Source organism: Protopterus annectens, chromosome 15.part0, assembly GCF_019279795.1.
Source record: "Protopterus annectens isolate FY-2018-M chromosome 15.part0, PAN1.0, whole genome shotgun sequence".
NCBI lineage: Eukaryota > Metazoa > Chordata > Ceratodontiformes > Protopteridae > Protopterus > Protopterus annectens.
This window is the reverse complement of record NC_056749.1, coordinates 601,938,838-601,960,377: the sequence shown is the minus strand read 5'-3', so window position 1 is coordinate 601,960,377 and position 21,540 is coordinate 601,938,838. Positions and strand designations below refer to the sequence as shown.

General features: G+C 39.9%; 1 protein-coding gene across 5 annotated transcripts in view; it reads right to left on the bottom strand.

Moving 5' to 3' along the window:
• Positions 1-13,671: 13,671 nt before the first annotated feature.
• Positions 13,672-21,540, bottom strand: part of PDZD11 (PDZ domain containing 11) — a 723,877-nt gene continuing 716,008 nt past the window's right edge. For all 5 annotated transcript variants that reach the window (XM_044057429.1, XM_044057432.1, XM_044057428.1 and 2 more), the window contains one exon: positions 13,672-15,522. In XM_044057429.1, the coding sequence (XP_043913364.1) occupies positions 15,488-15,522 (35 nt within the window). In that variant the 3' untranslated portion in view covers positions 13,672-15,487. The remainder of the gene's footprint in view (positions 15,523-21,540) is intronic.

Genomic DNA, 21,540 nt, shown 5'->3' with positions numbered 1-21,540 from the left:
TTCGGCTGCACCTGCAAAAATCTTTAACAGTTTGCATAGACTTAGCTTTGTCCTCCATTTTCTTTAAAACTGCTTCCACAGGCGATCCAAACAACACATCAGACTGTAAAGGAGCATCCAAAATCCTTGTCTTAACATGCTCAGCTAAATTCTGATCCTTCAACCAGGCATGCCTGCGAAGAACAGAACTAGTAGCAGCCACCCTCGAGGAGGCCTGTACAGCATCAAAACCACATTGCAAAGAATGCTTACCCACTTGTTCAGACACATGAACCAAATCCAGCAACTCTTTACACTCAATACCTTCCGCCAAAGCATCCACCTTAGATTTTAATTGTGAAAGGAGATAATTCTGATATTTTAGCATGTGAAACTGACAATTCAACGCTCTCATGGCTAGAGTGGAAGAAGTATACACTTTCTTTCCCCACCTATCCAAAGCCCTTGCCTCTTTATCAGTGGGAACAGGATTTTTAACCACAGAAGCCTTAACACCTTTAGGCCCTTGAGAAATAGTTTCTGGGTCCGCCCTAGGACTCTTAAACAAATACTTATGAGCGTCGGGCACCCTATAATACCTATCAGGCTTAACAGGAGCAGGAGGCAAAGAGTCAGGGTTCAGGGAAGCCTCTGCAAAAACATCTTCCACCACATTCAACACAGGAGGAATAGCTAAGGGCCTATGCTGGGGTAAAAACAAGAATTCCCTAAGCCTTTTCCTGGAATCAGAGTAATCCTGGCCTTCCCATTTAAAGTGCTCCCTCATGGAATGCAGAGTTTCTGAAAATGAGAAATCCTCAGGAGGAGAAGCTGTAGGAGTGGAATCATCCACATCAGAATCAGAATAAGTAGGATACTCCTGCAAGTCTTCCAGAAGACTCTGAAGCCTCTGAACACTGTTCAAAACTATCAAACTCGGTTCCACCCTAGGCCTCTTATCAGGCGGGGCATAGAACCTCTAATCATAGTAATCAAATCTTCTGCCATTTTAAGCATATGTTTCTTAGGTACAGAACCCGAAATGCTAGGAGAAGCCCCCACTGAAGCTGAACTAGGCCGACCTCTCAAAGAAGTTTTGGCAACAGAAGGAGAGGCTCTAACTACCTTGGGAAGAGAGGGAAGAACAGTTACCTGAGAAGCCCCCTCAGCCTGGCCTACCTCCTGAGAAGGCACATCCTGTAACAGAAAAGTTTCTGCCTGAGACTCCATGGAAACTCCTGGCAAAACCTCTGGCTCCACTGAGCCTTCAAAAGAACCGACGTCCGGGACTGCCGGTTCATCAACCCTAGGCTTCGCTGTTTTGTCCTTGCGCTTCTTGGACGAAGCGGGCGTCTGAACATCCGACGGCATTTTATAATTGCAACGCTTCCCAAACACTAACCTGGCACAGTCTAACCTCCTCTTAATAGTGCGTTTGTTAAACCTAGCACAAGAGCGGCAACCAACAACGTCGTGCTCAGGCCCTAAACAAGGTATACACAAGGTATGGTAATCCCTATGAGGTATCTGTTTCCCACAAGAAATACAGTTATTCACTTTTTCTGACATCCGGTTAAATACTGAGGCAAGAAAATAACAAAATGTTCCCCAACGGGGTACTTAGCCAACTCTGTTTCGGTCTGAAACTCCGGTTTCGGAAATATTTCAGAACGCCAACCTGCACTCGCAAAACTGCTTCTGCATCGGACCATGCGGCAAAAAAGACTGAGGATATGACGTCGGTCATGCGCATTAGTACCCTGACGTACTGACGTCAGTCTAATGCGCCCTGACCGACGTCAGCCTTATACTCTGGTATTCGGGCCGACTGGACGCGGACTATACCCCAATAGTAAGGACTGCAGCAATGGGGAACGAAGAACATCTAGAATCGAAGTAAAAATAATCCAGACCAAGAAATGCAGTAAATTAAGTATTCCAGCCGCAATCAAACAGCTCCAACAATTTATTTAAAATAACACCAACCAGGATAAGCACTTTCATCTCAACAAAGAGATTTATTCAGATAACAAGTACAATCACATCAGCTCTTTACATACCCTTAGTAATTTCCTGTTCATCAATTAAGTAATCAAATCTTTAAACAGACATTCATAAATATAGAAATTAAATAAAAACATTATAAAAAATACACAATCTAATAAAAACATGCCTATAATATTTTTATTTTAATTTTTAAGATATCCTTTTGGTTTGCTGCTGCAGTTAAGTAATTTATCTTTGCTTTTTATATCTTTTTTTTAATATGAGAATTATACCAAATTAATTTACTGCTGGACAGCTAATGATGAATGGCCCCTTTCAAGTGTGTTAAACTGTGTTATGCTACTGACATTTTTCATGTTATCTGATGAGAAATTTCCAAAATTTGCAGAGCCGCCCTCAGCTTATACATAAACACCTATGTCAGCAGAGGTCTATGGCTGCACTTGACTGTAAATGTGTTCACTGTATTGATAGATGCACCTGAATTAACACCAGCATGTATAAGTTTATTCAATTTACTTTTACTTCTGGCATAGTTTGTATGTTATTGTCATGCACTTCTTATACATACATATATGTATAAATGTTTTCTGAAGTAACACCATTTGCTGTGTGTGATTTGATTTCACTCTATTAAGTGACCGGTTTGTTAAAACGAGTACTACAGCTGGTAAAGAAAATAAGAGACTCAGAAATTGAAGGATATAATTGGTGTGGTAGTCTAGAAAAGCTGGCTCAATTTGTAGAGGATACCATTTTATACCTTATAAAACCAGAAAAGGACATTTCAGTGTTGTGGAACATTTTGAGGCAGTTTCATATCTTAGCAGGGCACAAAATTAATGAAGCTAAGACAAAGGCAGTAGTTGTAAATTATGTACCCACACACAAATTGGTTCAGCAACATCCATATTTATGGGGACATTATAAAATGAAAGTATGGATTAAAAAGATTCTGATGTGACACCTAAAGATATGTGGGAAGAGACTAAGCAAAAGATAAAACAACAACTGGAAGCTCGGTTATATTGATACAGATAGTGAATAGTTTTATACACACGTCAGGCATATTTTTATTAACCAGAGAAGAAGTTGCTGATAGCAATTAATAAAGAGCTCAAGGATTTCATCTGGGAAGAGAAGAAAGCAAGAGTCAAGTGGGATAAGCTGATTCCTCCAACTGAACAAGGTGGTTTAGGATTACCTGATCTGAAGGGGTATTTCAGAGCTACACAGTTAAGGCTCCTACACATAGCACAGGCAGAAACCTATAATTAAAAGTGGAAATGAATGATGATGAAACAGGGGAAAGCTCAAGAAACAAGGGGAGAATGGGATTTTGGATGCAGATCCTTAAGAAAAATAACCATGCAGAATATTACATTCATAAAGTAGCAAACATTATTCTAAGTGCTAAGCCAACACAGAAATGGAGAAAGGAGATTCTGCAGATAGGGATGACTGCAATTAGGGATACAGACAATAGGCAAGAGGGGGCTGGAATTTATTGGAGAAAACTGGTTAAAGAACCAAGGTACTGGGAGCAAATAATTAGAGAGGGAAAGGTAATAGAATGGGAAGAGTCCAAGAATTTATTTGGACTGCAGGATAGAGTATAGGCAAAGAGAAAGAAACTGGATCCTAAGTGAAAGGCCAGCACCAGTACAGTTTTTAGTAGAATCTAGAACAGAAGCTGCTGTTAAAAAAGGAATAATTAGTAGACCATACAAAATATTACATGATAACTACAAGAATCAATCAGAGGAAGCTAGAAAGGATTGGCAGAAGAGATTAGATAAACAATTCATAAAAAATGGAGGGATATATGTATGTCTCCCAAACATGCAACAAAGTCTAGAAGATTTAGGATCTTTGCTTGGAAGTGTTTACATAGGTATTTTTATACCCCAAGTAAACTCCAAATAATTTTTTCCTCACGTAGACAGCAAATGTTGGAGGTGTGATGGGGAAGAAAGAGGTAACTGGCAACATATTTTCTGGGAATGTAATGAGTTGGCAGGCTTTAAAGATTCCCTGCAGACTGCTCTGTCAGAGATACTGGGTGAGCAACTTGATGTAACTAAGGAAATTATTTATTTGAGCCATTCCACAGAATAGGAATTGCCTATAAATAGTAAGGCCTTGAGAAGTCTAATCATGGTGGCTGCCAAAAAGCAACTACTAGAAAACAGAAATCAAAGTCTAAACCAACTGTACTAGAAGTAGTGAATATAGTAACAAAGATAGAAAAAATGGAATTGGGATCTTTAGAAAAGGGTAAGAGCAAATTACACAGGAAAAATGGGAATTGTAGGAACAACACATGCAGAGGTGGAATGAGGTTTAAAAGAAGGCAAGATTCGAATGAGCTATGTAATGTCTGACTGACACTGTTTAGAAGTGATGTATAAAGTTTGCAATTAAAATTATGTCAATATGGTTTGTTTTCACTTATATAAACATATGATTGCCTATGTCATATGTGATAATTTAATAAAGATGTTTTTTATTAAAAAAAAAGCAGAATATCTTTGTATTTTATGTAGTGTTTGTGGTTGATAAGGATTTCTTAGACTACCCTGCTGCTTTGTACTTTAGCAAAATGAGTTATTATACAACAAAAATTTCCTTCACTGTGCACACACTATTTGTGAATGATTCCCCACAATATTTGCATAACAATAAATAATGGGGGAAGAAATAGCCAGGGAATTGTTATGGCTAGGCTTGTATAGGCCCTAGGGCTGATAGCCTAGTACCAACCTATGAACCTATGAATTATTCTGATCTCTGTCATTTTCATATCATTTTTATGTTGCTACATCACAACTTTCTATAGTCCTATTTCAAACCACTGATTATGCCACAATTAACAAGCTTTATTTTTACCCATTTCCATGTTTTTGCCAGTATCTCAAAATTCAATTTATCTTGTGAAAAATATCAAACATTCCCTACACCATGAAAGCTTGCTCTAGCAAATCATACATTTTCACTTTTCCTGACATGCTCTTTTGAATTATCTGCATCTTAACTTCTGGGGCAAAATGACAAATAAGATTCTTTACCTGTGTAATGATACACTAAGGTTTATGTTTGTCTTTCAAAACATATATGTATCACCTGTATATTTTTATTTGATTTCAAATAATTTTTTCAGCTTTTCTATCAACATCTGAGCATGCATTTGTTGTACAAGACATGCTCTCATAGAGAAGGTAAAGTTGTTCTTTTGCCATTTATAAACACGCTACCATGAATCTGAGCTTTGTTGCAATACTTAAAGTAGTTAAATGTGCTATCACCTCCACTATTCTGGACTCAAACACTGGCTCTTCATAACAACAAATTATAGTACCATTGGTATTTGCAAAGACACATTACACTTGATATTTTCTGATTAGCACTGTTCTTATTCTACTTTTATTGTTTTGTTCCTAAAATTATTGTATGTAATGTCTTTACTGTAGGATAAGCCTGACTGGTGACATCATTTGGAGTCCTTTATTTAAATATTTCTCTTCTGGTTGATCCAGTTAATATGTACAAGTATGTGAGTCCTTGAACAGGATCCAAACCTCTACATTCACAGTGCAGTGTGCAGACGTTGCTGTTAAAACCAAATACTGCAAGGCCCTTCACTACAGGACTTCTTAAAATTCATGGTGGGAGTAGGAAAAAAGAGTGACTGCCTACACACAGACTATTTCCCATTACTCATAGAGCCTGGCAATGTCAGGAAGCTGAGTGAGAGCATCTTACTCAGCCCCACACTGCTCAGAGAATGACTACTCACATCCCTAGAACCTGCACACAGGCACTGGTGACTCCCATGTTAAGGTCACTCTCAGCAGGGACACCCTCCTAGCATGGGTCAAACTAGAGTACACCAGTGTTCAGGGAAATGATAGGAAGAACAGAAGGGGATGAGTCAGACAAAGCCAAACACAGACAGACATACAAAAACACAAATGGGGAGGCAGCTCCTATGGTGCTCACAAAAACAGTTTACTACACTTGAAGGAGGACTTTATCTACTTTTCCTTCAGTCAGTTGGCTTTGTTCATTAAAGGCACACAGTGGAGCAGGCCTGGTCCACCTGTACACCTAAGAAATTAGGTAACTCATAAAAATTTACACACCATAGGGAAAGATTATACGAGTTGTCTTACCCCATTGTGTAGCACTGTCCTCCATGCAGGAGTACATATGCAAACACCCTCCACCAAATCCTAAGTGATTCAGCAAGGCAGGACCATTGGAGTACCAGCTTGTCCCTACAGCAAACCTATGGGATGGCAGCCACACAACACATCAGTGGTGCACTTGGTAGTGCAACAATCCCATTTTCCTGTTAAATAAAATGCTGATCAACATATTTTATTTTATTTCATTTCCTTTACTATTTGCTAACCAGGGTAGGTGGTCTGGTCTACTGACCCTTTTCAGTCAGCACCAAGGCTTAATGAGCAAAGAAACAAAAGGGCAGAAATAAGCAATATGTTTTGTTATATCTATACAATATCAGATTTGCATTACTATCAACGGTTAACATTTTATAGCACAATTTAACACAGTACATGTAATTACAAATACATATGCATTGTAATAATAGAATACTTAAGATAATAATGCTTGTTCCTCTGCAGTAATTTTATAAGCAGGAAGTGTCAGAATGAGACTGTTGTCTTAGATTCTTTTGAGTACACAGTTAAAAATCTTGAATGAGATGTTTCTTTTTAAGAGGTGGGCAAGTAGCTTTGTTTTAGCACTTTAAAGATCAGTGTACTAGTAGAAACAGTGGTCCATAAGTTATTGATAGTAATTTAGGTTTTTCAGGCAACTGACAGTGTTGCATCAAGGGGTCTTCTAAAAGGATAAATCTGTAGATTTTACTTTCTGCTGTCTGTGTTCTGTGGGTATTTTAGCATACAATGATGAACAACATATTAGAGCTGACAAATCCAAAGAAAAACCCAACACCTTCACTGCAGGAAAGGAAAATTCTTACTGGTAGTAGAGTTCTCTACAGTGCAGACAAACCTGGTGCCTCATCCATACTGTCCCAGCTCCACACAGCGATGTTGATGACTTTCCATGAATGGAAGCTCACATAGCACCAGATGCCATTAATAATATATTATGGCAATAAACCTAGAGCTGCCATCATGCATATTAACTATAATATCTTTATGAGTCACAGTCACACATGATAGAAAAGCAGTCCATACGAAAGGATATCTGTTTATAAATTATAATTTTTGTACATGGATGTCCTCTGCTGTGCTGTTATGCAACACAGCACAGTATAGCAACTGCTGGGTAGCACGGGAATGGGAATGAATTAGGCACATGCACACTTTGAATACAAATGTATACACTGCTCTCCCCTCAGCAATTCATAAAATAATGGGGTACATTTGTAGACTAACACTATGGACCATAACTTGAACTGTAATTTAGAAGAGCTGCATATAAGACAGTGTACAGCATTTTTATGGTAATCATTTAAAATGTTGGGACCTGCTTTAGTGAGTCCTTTAATGCGAAGACTGACTGGATGAAAAAATTATCTTACATATACCAAGTCTGAGATTGCATTTCTTGGAATACCCACTTTTCTCTAAGGTATGGTGATCTTGGAGTTGGTATATATAAGCTATCTTGAGTGGTGTGCAGGGGGGCTTGCCCACCCTGCACAAAAAGAAGTTTAAAGGAGAAGAGTGATGTTTGACATTTGCTCTTTTTGTGCATTTTCATGTTTTTTTTTTGGCATGTTGGTACTCAGCACTAAAAGAATCACAGGCCTAAAGCAGATGCCCTATGCTGACCATCTAAATAAAAACTCCAGCTATACTCTGTGGCATATTGTCTACTCAGAGGCAATCTCTGCTTAACATACAAGGCCATGTAAAACCCTGAGCTGTTGGACATGCTACACTTAAAGAAATCCCAATGCCTCAGAGCCACATGCTCCAGGGATCTAAACCTCATCACAATAAACAAAACATGTTGGAGGGATAAGATCCTGACCCAGAGACTCCCCAGACTCGGGAATAGACTCCCCATACACGTCAAGCGGAGCACCTCTTTGGCCTTTTCAAAAGGAACCTTGACAACTGGATGGGAAATAGGAAATTCACCCCAGGCATCACATCAGTTGCCCTGCTAGACAGGGGGCAGGGAAGTAAATATTGTGGGAAGAAATAGCCAGAGAATTATGGTTAGGCTTATATAGGCCCTAGGGCCGATAGCCTAGTACCAACCTGTGAACCTGTGTGACATTTCAACAAGTAGACATTTGTCCTCCTCTGCACACTGCTTTTGATTACCAGCATGTGAATTTTATATCACAAAAACACAGAGGTATTCCCTGTTTGATAAACCCTAACTATACAACAAGCTAGAAACAGAACAAACCTAATGAATGCCCTGGCTTAGATAATCCATACAGGCAGGCAAGGCAGCCTTTTATGCTGGGAACCTGCCTTCCTTCTACATGACATTCTCTGGGTAACTAATTTATTATTAAAGACACCAGCTCTAGACAGAGGAAGGATTTCCTTAATCGTACTTTAACAGTTGTCTTCCTCTTAAAAAAACTAGTTACACATTTTCATGTGTTAACCACACACGGTATAGCTGCATATAAGAATACTTAACACTAGATCTTTAAGGACAGGCTACTGCAAATCATAACATTTGGGGTTTATTCACTTTCTTTAGTTCCTGGTCAGAAATGTTACTGGGTGTACCACAGTTCCAATGCAGACCACTGCTATCATTCCAATAATCACTTGAACTATAGGCACTAAGCTTTCATAGAAAGTGAGATGTCCTAGAACTTTTTTCAGTTCTTCAAGCTCCAAAAAGTCCCTTAGAGATTTGTAGTTGTAGTGGACTATTTTTTTTTAAAAAAACTAAATGCAGCTACAAATAAATATATATATATATATAGTTACACAAAATATAAATAAAAAAAAAAACACTTTTAGAGGGAAGATGGAGAAAGGATAATGTTACCTCTCCTTTAAGACTTACTGTTATAAGTATGGTTTATGTGCTACCTTCTTCAGGGACGTTATCAGCATTAACAATTAATTATACTATGTGGGTAGCTTCCCAAGTAGTAGTATACCCACAAGGACAGCAACTGAATCCCCTGAAACACTGTACATCCACCTTACAATGGTTCATGAAGGCATGGGCAGGAGACTATTTCACAGCTATTAAAATGTCTTGTGCAGACACATTCCTGAAATAAGCGCTGATGTAGCTGCTGTCCCTTGTAGAATGTGCTCCAAATATGCATGTTTAATGTACATGTCATTGCAAAAGACAACTGTGTACCAACCATCCCTTATAAAATGCATTCCAAATATGCAGATGTTTAATGTATGTCATTGCGTAAGACAACAGTGTGTACCTGTGACCCCTTGTAGAATTTGCTCCAAATATGCAGATGTTTAATGTATATGTCATTGCAAAACAAAACAGTGTGTACCAGCTATTTAGAAAATTAACTGACCAGTTGGTCCTCAGGTTTTTGAAGGACAGATACATATGACTTTTTTAATTATTAGCCCTTCTACAATATCTCAGCTGCCTGCAAACATCTAACAGCTGTAAGCAGTGTTCTCCTTCATTCTGATATTTTGTAAAGTACACTGGTCTCAAATAATCATTACAGAAACGACTTTTTCTGGCATGAAAGATGTTTCAGACTTCAACAACCATTCATTAAAAAACATCAAGTGAGGCAGTTTACACGAGATATTTCTGGCTGAAACATTTCAGAGTTAAAAGTAACAGCAAAAGAAAATCTCTTTCATGAGAGGCATACTATCTCTACTGGTTGAAGACAAAGGCAGTCATCTTCTTCAGTTATCTTCTTCAGCATAAAGTTCAAATCTTAAAGAGAAGATATACATCTTCTTGGATGTCCTAAGTGAGAAAGGCCTTGGGAAAAGGATGAATTGCTATCTGAGGGACAGCTGGAGGACAGGTTCCAGAATCTTGGGAGCATAAATTATCTATAACTTCTGCTACATGCCAGGAAATAAATCTGTTCTACTTCAGTAAGATATTCTTGCATTAGGCATTTTAGCCTAAAAAACTGTGAAAAATACCTGCCATTAAGAATCAAGATGCTATCCTCTACACTGATAAATTCAAAGTTTACAGATTGGGATTTGGATAATTTGCTGTGGTGTTGGGTTAGCAACCACTTGAGCAGAGGTAATGGCCATAGTGAAATTGAAGTCAGGCTAACAGGTTGTGGAAAAGTACAGGTGTGTAAGAACTTCATAAGAGAAGATGTCCTTCCTTAAATCACTGTTGCAGTATTCCAAATGGTTGAGTTATCTCCCCAGATAACCTGGATGTCCGGGTGGGGTATGAAAGCCAAAACTTTCCATAGGGCCATGCGTCCAATCGAAGCCCATGGATGGAAAGGTACATAACAGGAAGCAGAAGCATAAAACTTCAGACAACCTACAACTTCAGGAAGCCTGTAGACACCTGCAGAAACAAGAGTAGTAGGTCAGCTAAGAGAAGATATGACAGAAAATGATTCCTTCTCATTCCCTGAAATAGGTAAAGAAATGTAGAGCAAGCTGGCTGACAGGGTGGGAAGGAATACTGCAAGTGATCAGTAGGACAACTGTTATGGTAATTTGTCACCAACTGTACCATGTCCTTCCTTAGATCACTGCTGCAATATGCCAAAGAGTAGGGTAATTCTCAAAGCTCAACTGGCATAAAGTTTGGTTGGAGGAGACATATGAGAGCTGTCAAGTAATCCAGAGAGAACTATCCTGGCAAAAATAGCTCTGGATTTGGAAACTGCATCAACTCTGTAATAGTTGGTAAAGGTATGCACCAGAGACGAAGTACCTGCCTGTAGGACAGCTCTCGAGTCTACCTCCTTGTAAAAGGCTCCAGCAGAAGCCACTGCTCTGGTAAAATGTGCCTTTGCTGGTGAAGGCAAAAATTTGCCATGGTGAGTGTAATAAAAGGAGATGAATTTTGAAATCCAATTACGAATAGTTTGTTTTGAAACTAGGCTGCCAAGCTTGGTTTTCTGGAAGAAGACAGCAGCCGGTTAGCCTTGTGGAGTGACTATCTTGTTTAAGTAGATTCTGAGAGGTGTATGCACATGCAGAAAGTGCAGGATTCTCTTTCGCTTATTTTGTGGGTTAGGAAAAAAGAAGGAAGGAAGACTCCTTGCCTGACTGAGGGACAGTTCATTTACCACTTTTAGGCATAAAAGAAGGATTGGTCCTCAAAGACGCACTGTTCTTATAGAAAATAAGGAAGGGAGGGAATACCATAATGCCTGTAGCTCAAAGACTTGGGTAGCTGAAGTAAGGGCAACTAGAAGCATAGCCTTCCAAGTACAGAATTTGAGGGAGGCAGAGGTTGCTAGCATAATAAGTGGAAGGGTGAGTTTGCCCAGAACAAGGTTAAGTTCCATGAAGGCAGAATGGCTTACCTAGGAGGTTTTAGGTGAAGTACATCCTTCAGAAACTGCTTTACCTCTAGTCTAGACAGAACAGGAGGGTCGAGGTATAAATCAAGCAGAAATGGCTGAGAGGTATGCCTTGATTAAGGAGTATGTTATGCCAGCTTTTAAGAGCCAACACAAATAAGACAGGACATATAGGATCTTGATTATTAGTATGGCACCAAATAAAAAATCTTTTTCATTTAGGCATGTAAGATTTCAATGTATTAGGTTTCCTTGCCTCCCGAAGAACCTGAAGCACATTTTCAGTGTCTGAAAGGGATCAGAAGCCTAATCATCCATAATGTCAGGTTGAAAGAAGACAGATTGTGATGAAGAAGGGAGCCCTTCTGTTGTTTGAGAAAGTTCACTTTGTGAGGTAACTTGTGGTGATGACCGAGGCTAGGTGGTGGAGAAGGGGTAACTAATGCTGCCTTGGCCAACAAGGAGTCACCAGTAGCATCTTTAGTTTGTCTCTCTGGATATTTTGGAATTGGAGGGGAGGCACTTAGGAACCTTCGCCTTCCAATGAAAGGACATAATGTCTGTTTTCCATGTTTGCTGATAAGGGGTCCTAAAGCAAACTCAAATTATAAATATGTCAGCATGGGGGGGGGCTTAAGGATTCCCACTGCTGTCCCTTTCTTTTAAATAAACCAATTATTGCTACACAAAAACAAAAAAGGAAGGAAAAAACAGGCATTAGGACCTTTCCCCAAACAATTAGCAACAACAGTAATCCCAAATCAATGTTCTGTTGCTACAAATAAATCTTTAACATCCACCACCATCCAATAAAAGCCATTTACCCCATACTTAAATGTATCTATCTCTTCCCCTGCATTTTTTGCTAAAAATTCAAAACTGATCACAAATGACAATATTGTTGTTGCCTAATAAAATACATACATTTTGCTGAAAAAAAAACATATTCTAGATACTCTTGGTTGACCAGGTGGGTAGTTAACAGATTTATACATTTTTGGGATATAAAATACTGTCTTCTTTGGCTTTGGTACATAAAACATTTCCACATCTTTTTCAGTCAAAAAGCCAAGTGTTGTACCTTCTCAAAAGTGATTCATATAATTCATCATTTAAACTGACAATCTGAATCAATTTGTTCATAGTTTCACAGAGTAGTACTAGGTTTAACTGCCCTTGTGGGCCATTTTAAGCCTAGTCAATTACCCCATGTGAGAATCAAACCCCGCACCTTGTGTCTGTAAGGTAAACACCTTAACTATTACACCAACCTCCCACCTCAAGTACTAACACATGCTTATTTAATCCATACTGTTCATGATATCATTCCCCCTTCCCTGCTTTTATTGCATATGCAATTTTAACATTCTTCAAATATATCATTGCTTGCCATTTTTCCTTTGACTAAATGTGCAGAACACACGTTGAATTCCACAAACAATTATCTCACACACTGATTAAAATACATTCATAATCAAAATATCTTTTGGAGGCAAAAAAATAACTACACTCCTTTAGAGCAGGTACTTTCATTTTATCCACCCACCCACCAAGTAAGCTGAGACACCAAGGTGAAAAAAGTTGCATATAAGTGTGGTTTTGTGGCTCCCATGTTCAATCGGTCTCTGGGCAGAACACAGGATGAAATGAAGGGAAATACTGAAATGATTGCAGATGTGGTGTCATCAGAAGGGATGCACTGAAATCAATGTAGATGTGGTATCATCAATTAACTATTTAGGCAAGCAAATCAGTTTTCTGAACAGTTCAATGAAGAGAATAAAAGTGGTTGAGCTTTCTTCTCAGCTCTGATGTATATTCTTACTTCCCTTCAACGACACTGAATCATATATACTTTTAGCATGCAACAGGTCAAAGTGCATCATTTACCAATATGAATCACTCAGCTGGCCTCTCCACTACAGACCTATAGTCTTCCATTGCAGCTCTGTACCATGACAGCATGATTACCAACCACAAAAAATAACATTTTTATATAACTTGGGCATTTCAAATAACTTAGTTGTAAATACTTTATGTTGGTGGTACAATTGCTCAGTTTTGTTCAGCTGCGTCATAACATGACAGATGAGAGTAAAAGCTTAGACTGTGTTCTACTGTTTAAAACTTCACACAATCACAGTGCCTCAAAACCCCAAATGAAAAATGCCAGTAACATAGAAATTTGAAAGTGACACAATACAATCAGAATGTTTTAATGTTCACAAAAAGTGCTACTTACTCATGTCATATTACAGTATCAATGTAATAAATAGGTTTTAAAATGTCTCATTCAGCTGCAAGTTCAGTTTAGGTTTCCCCTTACTCCAAACAATACAACCTGATGCCAGGCTAAAAGAATATTTTAGGAAAACATTTATCAAGGACATTTCAGTGCAAATACTAACATATATGTGTATCTTTATTCTTGTAAATAAAATGTGTTAAGCAAAACAATATAAACATGGTTGGTTAGGCAAAAACTTTGTACAACTAACAATCCTATAGCAGTCTGTTATTTCTAGGAACAGAGGCAGTGATGCTTATATGGTAAGGAGGGAAAATGTTAGACCCAAATATAGTGTACAACATCCAACAGCTATGCTCTGGGATTCGGTATAAAACACTAAAGTCAGTTATGATTTTCACTTTGTCTGTTCCACTCAACTTAACTACGTACTGCTCTTTACAACATGTTTATCTTTGATGCAATGACTCTGCAGTACCCTGTACTATACAGCCCATTTGCTGTCAAGTAACCTCCCAAGATGTGCTTAAAAATAAGCACAAATGTTAGTTTGCTTGTAAATTTATTGTACTCACTCACAATCTACTTGCACCATTTGCCCTAATAACTAAAAAGCTTCTTCCAGCAGCCCTGGAAATGTTTATTACCATTATTTCAGTCCTTGCTGCGACTCTGCCCACTTCCAATCAAAGGCATCTTGCTCAAAGCAGAAGGATATCTATCTGTCTCTAAGGCCCAAACATGAGCTTGCTAGTTAAAACCTGATTGGTACTAACTAATCACATTCTCTCTTAGATTAAAGAAAAATCAGACTTGTATCTGAATACTAAAGCACATGAGAGATTATGTGACCGAAGGTGTGCAATAATTCACATCATGTCACATGCATCATGGGTCATGAGCTCCTTTCACCACTCATGCACCTCCGCATGACCCACCAAAAAGTTTAGCAAGACACAGCACTGCCAAACAATAAAACAGCATGATTAGCAAGGTCCGGCCTGCTTAACTGGTCACAGGCTCAAAGGCGTATGGAAGATGTACTGCTATGGAGGCCCGTCATTTCTGGTGGGCAGACAGTTTAGATGCCCACAAATGCATCACTCACTTGGTTTGAGAGAAAGTTTGTACCACAAAATCATGAGGCATAGTTGTTCTTTACATTAATAAAGACACATTTGAGTTTTGCTTGCATTTAAGTATTCTAGTAGAAGGGTAGTGCAATAAAAGCTACTAGTTAACTACAGTTAAAATCCACCCATTAAAAGCTCATATAAAATGCTAACTGGTCAATGGCAACCAAAAAAACTATAGGTGAGCCAGTTACTGCATATCTTAAGTCAACTTTCTGTGTAACACCTCCACAAAAAAGTCTTTGTTCATCTTATAAACTACAAGCCTTGTTTATTTCCCTGATGATTGGATAATGGTCTTCAGTTCTCAAAGATGCTTGTTTAACTGTATCAATACAGCATAGGTTCTGGTTTTGGTGGAAGGTAAAATATCAAAAGCAAATTAGCTAAATAATCTATAAAACAGCTGCAAAATGAGTAACAAAAACCAAAGCATTAGTCATCTTGTTAAACCTGGGGGAACGAAAGGTCTTCCCAAATGGAAATTGCTGAAGAAACACAAACTGAATAATCAGTTTTGTAAAAGTTGCACAAACGATTATTAATGCAGTTGTGCTACCAGCACAGTGGAGTGGTTCATCAAAAGGCAGGCTGCTGGTGAAATTATTGGCCCTAGTCTCCAATCTTCACCTAGTGCATGGTCCTTTCTTTCTGCCTTTGATAATCTGCAAATGGAAAAGATAAAGCAGGAATTAAAAAAAAAAAAAAATATATATATATATATATATATATATATATATATATATATATATATATATATATATATTAGTGTACGTCATCAATTTTTGAACATTACAACATTTACAGCACATGCTAGATTAACAGATAACTCCTACACTCCTACATATCACACAGGAGCAAAGATGAGCCCTGCAACCAAGGAAGCACCAAGCATTTGCAAAGCTGTATGGTCTAGACCCATTGGGAAAAATTTTTTTTTTGGGAAAAGGGGCAGTGACATGAGATGACAGAAATCTATTCAGCACAGAAGTAATTCAGAACAATAGGAGTCATTGACTTCCAACTTTACTGCTACTAATCAGGCAAGCAAGAACCAAATTTCATATCGATAATGAAACATGAAGCTTTAGGAATGCACAACTATATCAAAGATGGTTGTGCCCCAATTAGCATTGAATTTACTGTAATTCAAGAGAAAGAATAGTTATGTAAAATGTTACCAGAAAGTACAGTTGTGCACACCTGCCATAAATGTAGATGTTCGAGTGTCTTCACTGTTGCAGTCATGACTGTAGGGTTCTCCCCTGCCAGCAGGCAGCCCTCAGTCGGCCAGAATCCCAAAGTCTGGGTCCGGCGTCAGCTGTTCACAACCATGCTCCCTGACGTCAGAGCACCAGGAGTACAAAGCTGACAGCCGACGCCATCTTCTCCAGTTTTTCTTGCCCCAGATGTCAGGAGTCCCAAAATGAAAAAGGTCCCATAACCTTTGCAAATACACCTCAGAAAAATGGTGAGAAAAGGAAATACACAAAAGTAAAAATAAGAGGGGACAGGAGGGAGGGAAACCTAGACTGCAACAGTGAAGACGCTCGAACATCTACATTTATGGTAGGTGTACACAACTGTACTATGTTCATCGTGTTTCACTGTTGCAGTCATGACTGTAGGGTAGAATCCCAAAGCTGAAAGAAAGGGAGGTGGTCATAAAGAGGAAGGGATGGCTAAAAGGCCCTGCAAGACTGCAGAGGCAAAGCCTGCCCTAGACTTAGAGTAGAGGTAGATTGTAGTGCTTCGAAAAAGTATGACATCCATAACCTGCTTGGGCAGTAAAGAAGAAATCAAAGGCCCTGGATTAACCAGGCCACCAGGCTGAGAGTTCTGACATGAGAGTGTAGAACCTGACCCTGATGTTGGGACAGAAGGTTCGGAGACTGAGGTAAAACCCAAGGGGGCTCCAGGCATAGGTTTTTTAGAGTTGGATACCAAAACTGCCGAGGCCAATTTGGAGCCAGCAAGATTATCATCTTGGGCTTGTCCTGTTTTATCTTCAATAAAACCCGTGGAAGAAGAGGAAGAGGCGGAAAGGCATATCCCAAGAGGTTCCTCCAACTGAATGACAGGGCGTCCACTTTCAAAGCTTCTCTGTGGAAAGTCCTAGTGCAAAAATTCTGTAGTTGATGATTGAGATGGGATGCAAAGAGGTCTATGTGAGGACATCCCCAGACAGCTGTTATCATCCTGAAAATTTTGGTGTCCAGCATCCACTCGTGTGGATCCGAAAGGTTTCTGCTCAGACTGTCTGCCAGGAAGTTTTGTTTCCCTGGTAGAAACTGAGCTTGAAGATCCAGATTGCAAGCTAGAGCTGTGTTCCATAGATCCATGGCAAGTCTGCAAAGGTGGTAGGAATGAGATCCCCCTTGCTTGTTTATGTACCACATAACTGTGGTGTTGCCTGTCCGTATTAGCAGTTGTCCTGGTTGTAAAAGATTCCTGAAGGCCAATAGAGCTTTCTGAACAGCTAACATTTCCTTTAAATTGATATGCAGGTGCTTCTGATCCTTTGTCCAAAGGCCCTGCAAACAATTGCCCTGAAAATGGGCTCCCCAAGCATAATCCGAGGCGTCCGTGGTTAGAATCTGAGTGGCAGGAGGCAGACGGAAGGGTTTCCCTTTGTTTAGAGCACATGCCCTGGACCACCAAAGAAATTCCTTTTGAAGGCAAGGAAGGACAGAGATCAGTATGTCTAAACTGTGGCAATGCTGAGACCATACACTTTTTAGGTACCACTGTATTTTCCTCATGTGTAGTCTTGCATATGGTACGAGAAGGATGCAGGAGGCCATGTAACCCAAAGCCTGCAGGAATTTCCTTGCAGATAGTTGAGTTAGAGTTGCCAAGGTTCTGAAAGTTGAAGCCAGCTGTAATTGTTTTTCGGATGTCAGAAATGCCATCTGGGTTGTGGTGTTTAGAAGTGCACCCAGAAAAGTTATCTGTTGTGATGGGGTCAAATTTGACTTTTTTATGTTTACAGAGAATCCCAGGAACTTGAGGAGGTTCTGTACAAATTCTAGATGCTGGAGTAAGACATCCTTGCTGTCTGCCTGAATTAGACAATCGTCCAGATAAGGGTAAATTTGAATTCCCTTGAGTCTGCAGTAAGCTACTACTGGAGCCAGGCATTTGGTGAAGACCCTGGGTGCAGTAGACAATCCAAAGGGTAGCGCAGAGAATTGAAAGTGCCTCGATCCGGCCTTGAACCTGAGGTATTTTCTGCGATCCTGCCTGATGGGAATGTGTAAATATGCCTCCTTTAAATCCAAAGTTACCATCCATGCATATATGGACAGCATTGGAAGTAGCTACTGTAGAATAAGCATCTTGAATTTTGGAATCTATAGAAAGGTGTTCAAGACCGACAGATCCAGAATGGGTCTCCATGAGTTTTGCTTCCTTGGGACTAGAAAGAGCCTTGAGTAAAAACCTTTTCCCATCTCTGAAAGAGGAACCAGTTCTATGGCATTCATAGCCAAAAGAGCTTCCACCTGGTTTAAGGCCTCCATCCATTGATGTTTTGGAAGGTCTGGCCATCCGCTTGGCCTTGGCAAGGTATGAAAATGGAATTTGTAACCTCTTAAAACCACATCCAAAACCCATTTGTCTTGGGTTATTTGAGTCCAATTTTGATAAAAAAGAGAGTTTTCCTCTGAGAGGGGCTTCCAGGCAAGAAGTTCCTGTAGCCCAACAGAGGGAGTCATTGAGTTTGTTTCCTTTGAGATTGTGACCTGTCCTCTCCTCCCCTAGGGGTGGAAGCATTCCACTGTCTTGGTCTATAAGCAGCTTGTGTTTGAGGCCTCCCTCTGGAGCGTCTATATCTACCCCCCCCTCTGAGGCCTGTCTGAAGTGGGAAAGGACCAATTTTTTGAAGGCCAATTCCTGCTAAATCTAGGTGGCTGTACTTGTAAGAAATCTTTAACTGTTTGCATGGATTTCGCCTTATCCTCCATCTTTTTAATCACCTCTACAGCTTTTGATCCAAACAAAACATTATGCTGAACAGGAGCATCCAATAATTCAGTCTTTACTTGTTCAGGTAAATTTTGTTCCTTTAGTCATGCATGCCTTCTAATGACTATGCCAGAGGCCGCAGCCCTACAAGAAGCCTCCAAGGCATCAAATCCACAGTGTAAACCATGCTTCCCAACCTGTTCAGTGGCATGCAATAAGTCATGTAATTCCTTATCATCTGCACAGGCAGAAATCGAAGTAAGCTTTTGTTTTAAGACAGACAAGAGAAATTGCTGGTATTTAAGCATATGAAACTGACAGTTTAAAGCCCTAATGGACAAAGTAGCAGAAGTGTACACCTTTTTGCCCCATCTTTCTAAGGATCGAGACTCCTTTTCAGTAGGAATGGGATTTTTGGCAGAAGCGGCCTTAACTCCTTTAGGACCCTGAGAAATGGTTTTAGGGTCAGCAGAAGGGTTCTTATATAAAAACTGATGGGAATCAGGAACCCTGTAATATCTATCAGGCTTAACAGGAGCAGGAGGAAAAGAGTCAGGGGTTAAGTTAGCCTCCGAAAAGGCATCATCCACAATATCCAAAGCAGGAGGAATAGCCAGGGGTCTATGTTGGGGAAGAAGAAGAAAATCCCTCAGTCTTTTCTTGGATTCCGAATACTCCTGTCCTTCCGAGTGGAAGTGTTCCCTCATTTCATGCAAAGTTTCCCCAAAAGAGAAATCCTCAGGGGGAGAAGCTGAAGGAATGGATTCTTCAGCATCAGGATCCTCATAAGGAGGGAAAGAATATTCCTGATCAGAAGAAGAAACTGAGGAAAAGTACAGTTTTGTACCTACCATAAATGTAGATGTTCGAGGATCCCCATTGCTGCAGTCCTTACTATTGGGGTATAGTCCGCCGTCCAGTCGGCCCGAATACCAGAGTATAAGGCTGACGTCGGTCAGGGCGCATTAGACTGACGTCAGTACGTCAGGGTACTAATGCGCATGACCGACGTCATATCCTCAGTCTTTTCTTGCCCCAGATGTCAGAAGACCCTAAAAAGACAAGGCCCAAAATACCTGCACCAAAAATATGTACAATATATACAAGAATATATACAAAAATATAAGCATGTAACCTCACCTACACAACCACCCCTAAACACAGAGGGGAAGGAGGGAGGATTGGACTGCAGCAATGGGGATCCTCGAACATCTACATTTATGGTAGGTACAAAACTGTACTATGTTCTTCGTTCCCCATTGCTGCAGTCCTTACTATTGGGTAGAATCCCAAAGCAGAGGTAAGGGAGGCTGGCAAATCATAAAGAAGCAGGAGCTGACAACATGCCTTGCAAAACAGCTGTGGCAAAACCAGCCCTAGACTTAGAGTAGATAGGAAGGTGATAATGCTTAGAGAAAGTATGCACTGAACTCCAAGTAGCTGCTTCCAAAATATCCTTAGTTGCCACCCCCTTAGAAATGCTGTTGAAGTGGCAGTAGCCCTAGTGGAATGAGGCCTAATCCCAGCTGGAATCTCCTTGCCATGATGGGAATAACAAAATGCAATGCAAAAGCCAATCCACCTAGAAATAGTTTGTTTTGACACAGGCTTGCCCTGTGAACTCAAAGCAAAAGAAACAAACAACTGCTGAGACTGCCTGAAATCCTTAGTCCTGCTTAAATAATAACGAATTGCCTGTGTACATCTAAAGTGTGCAAAATCTTTTCCCCTTTATTTTGGGGGTCTGCATAAAAGTAGGCAAATGAATAGTTTGGTTTAAAGCCACACTAGAAACCACCTTAGGCATAAAGGAAGGATTAGTACGTAATGATACCCTATCCTTATGGAAAATCAAAAGGGCTCTACTGCCATAAGGGCCTGCAACTCAGACACCCTTCTTGCAGAAGTAATAGCCAACAGAAAAGCAGTCTTCCATGACAAGTATTTCAATTCAGCAGTAGCCGCAGGCTCAAAAGGTTGTAGAGTAAGTTTTTCCAACACAAAATTGAGATCCCAAGCAGGAGTAGGAGCCCCACGTGGGGTCTCATATTCTTTGCCCCTCTAAGAAACTGCTTGAACAAAGGATGCGAAAACAATGGTGGGTCACAATCATAGTGAGCTGAAATTGCTGCAGCATGAACCTTAATGGAAGAGAAGGACAAACCTTTGTCCAATAACTCAGTAAGATATTGAAGAGCCACACTCAAATTAGGCTCAGAAATCTCCAAATTCTTTGCTGTACTCCAAAATAAAAATCTCTTCCATTTTTCTCGTACACTTTCCTTGTACTAGGTCTTCTAGCTTCCATAATCACATTTAAAACTTGTTGAGGAAGTTGAGACCTGCTGTGTTTCAACACAGAATATGCCAGGCTGTTAGATGAAGAGAGTGAAGCTTGACATTGAGCAGATGACCGTCCTTCTGAGATAACAGATGAGGAATCAGAGGTAAAGGCCATGGAGGCTTCTTTACTAGACTCCGTAGTAGTGGGTACCAGTGTTGCCGAGGCCAATCTGGAGCTATCAAAATCATCCTTGGCCTGTCTTGTCTGACCTTTAATAGTACCTTTGGAAGAAGAGGTAGAGGTGGAAAGGCATACACATGAAGGTTTTTCCAACTGAAAGACAGAGCATCCACTTTCCAAGCTGTGTGATGAAACCCCTTTGTGCAATACTTTGGCAGCTGGTGGTTTAGTGGAGAAGCGAACAGATCTATGT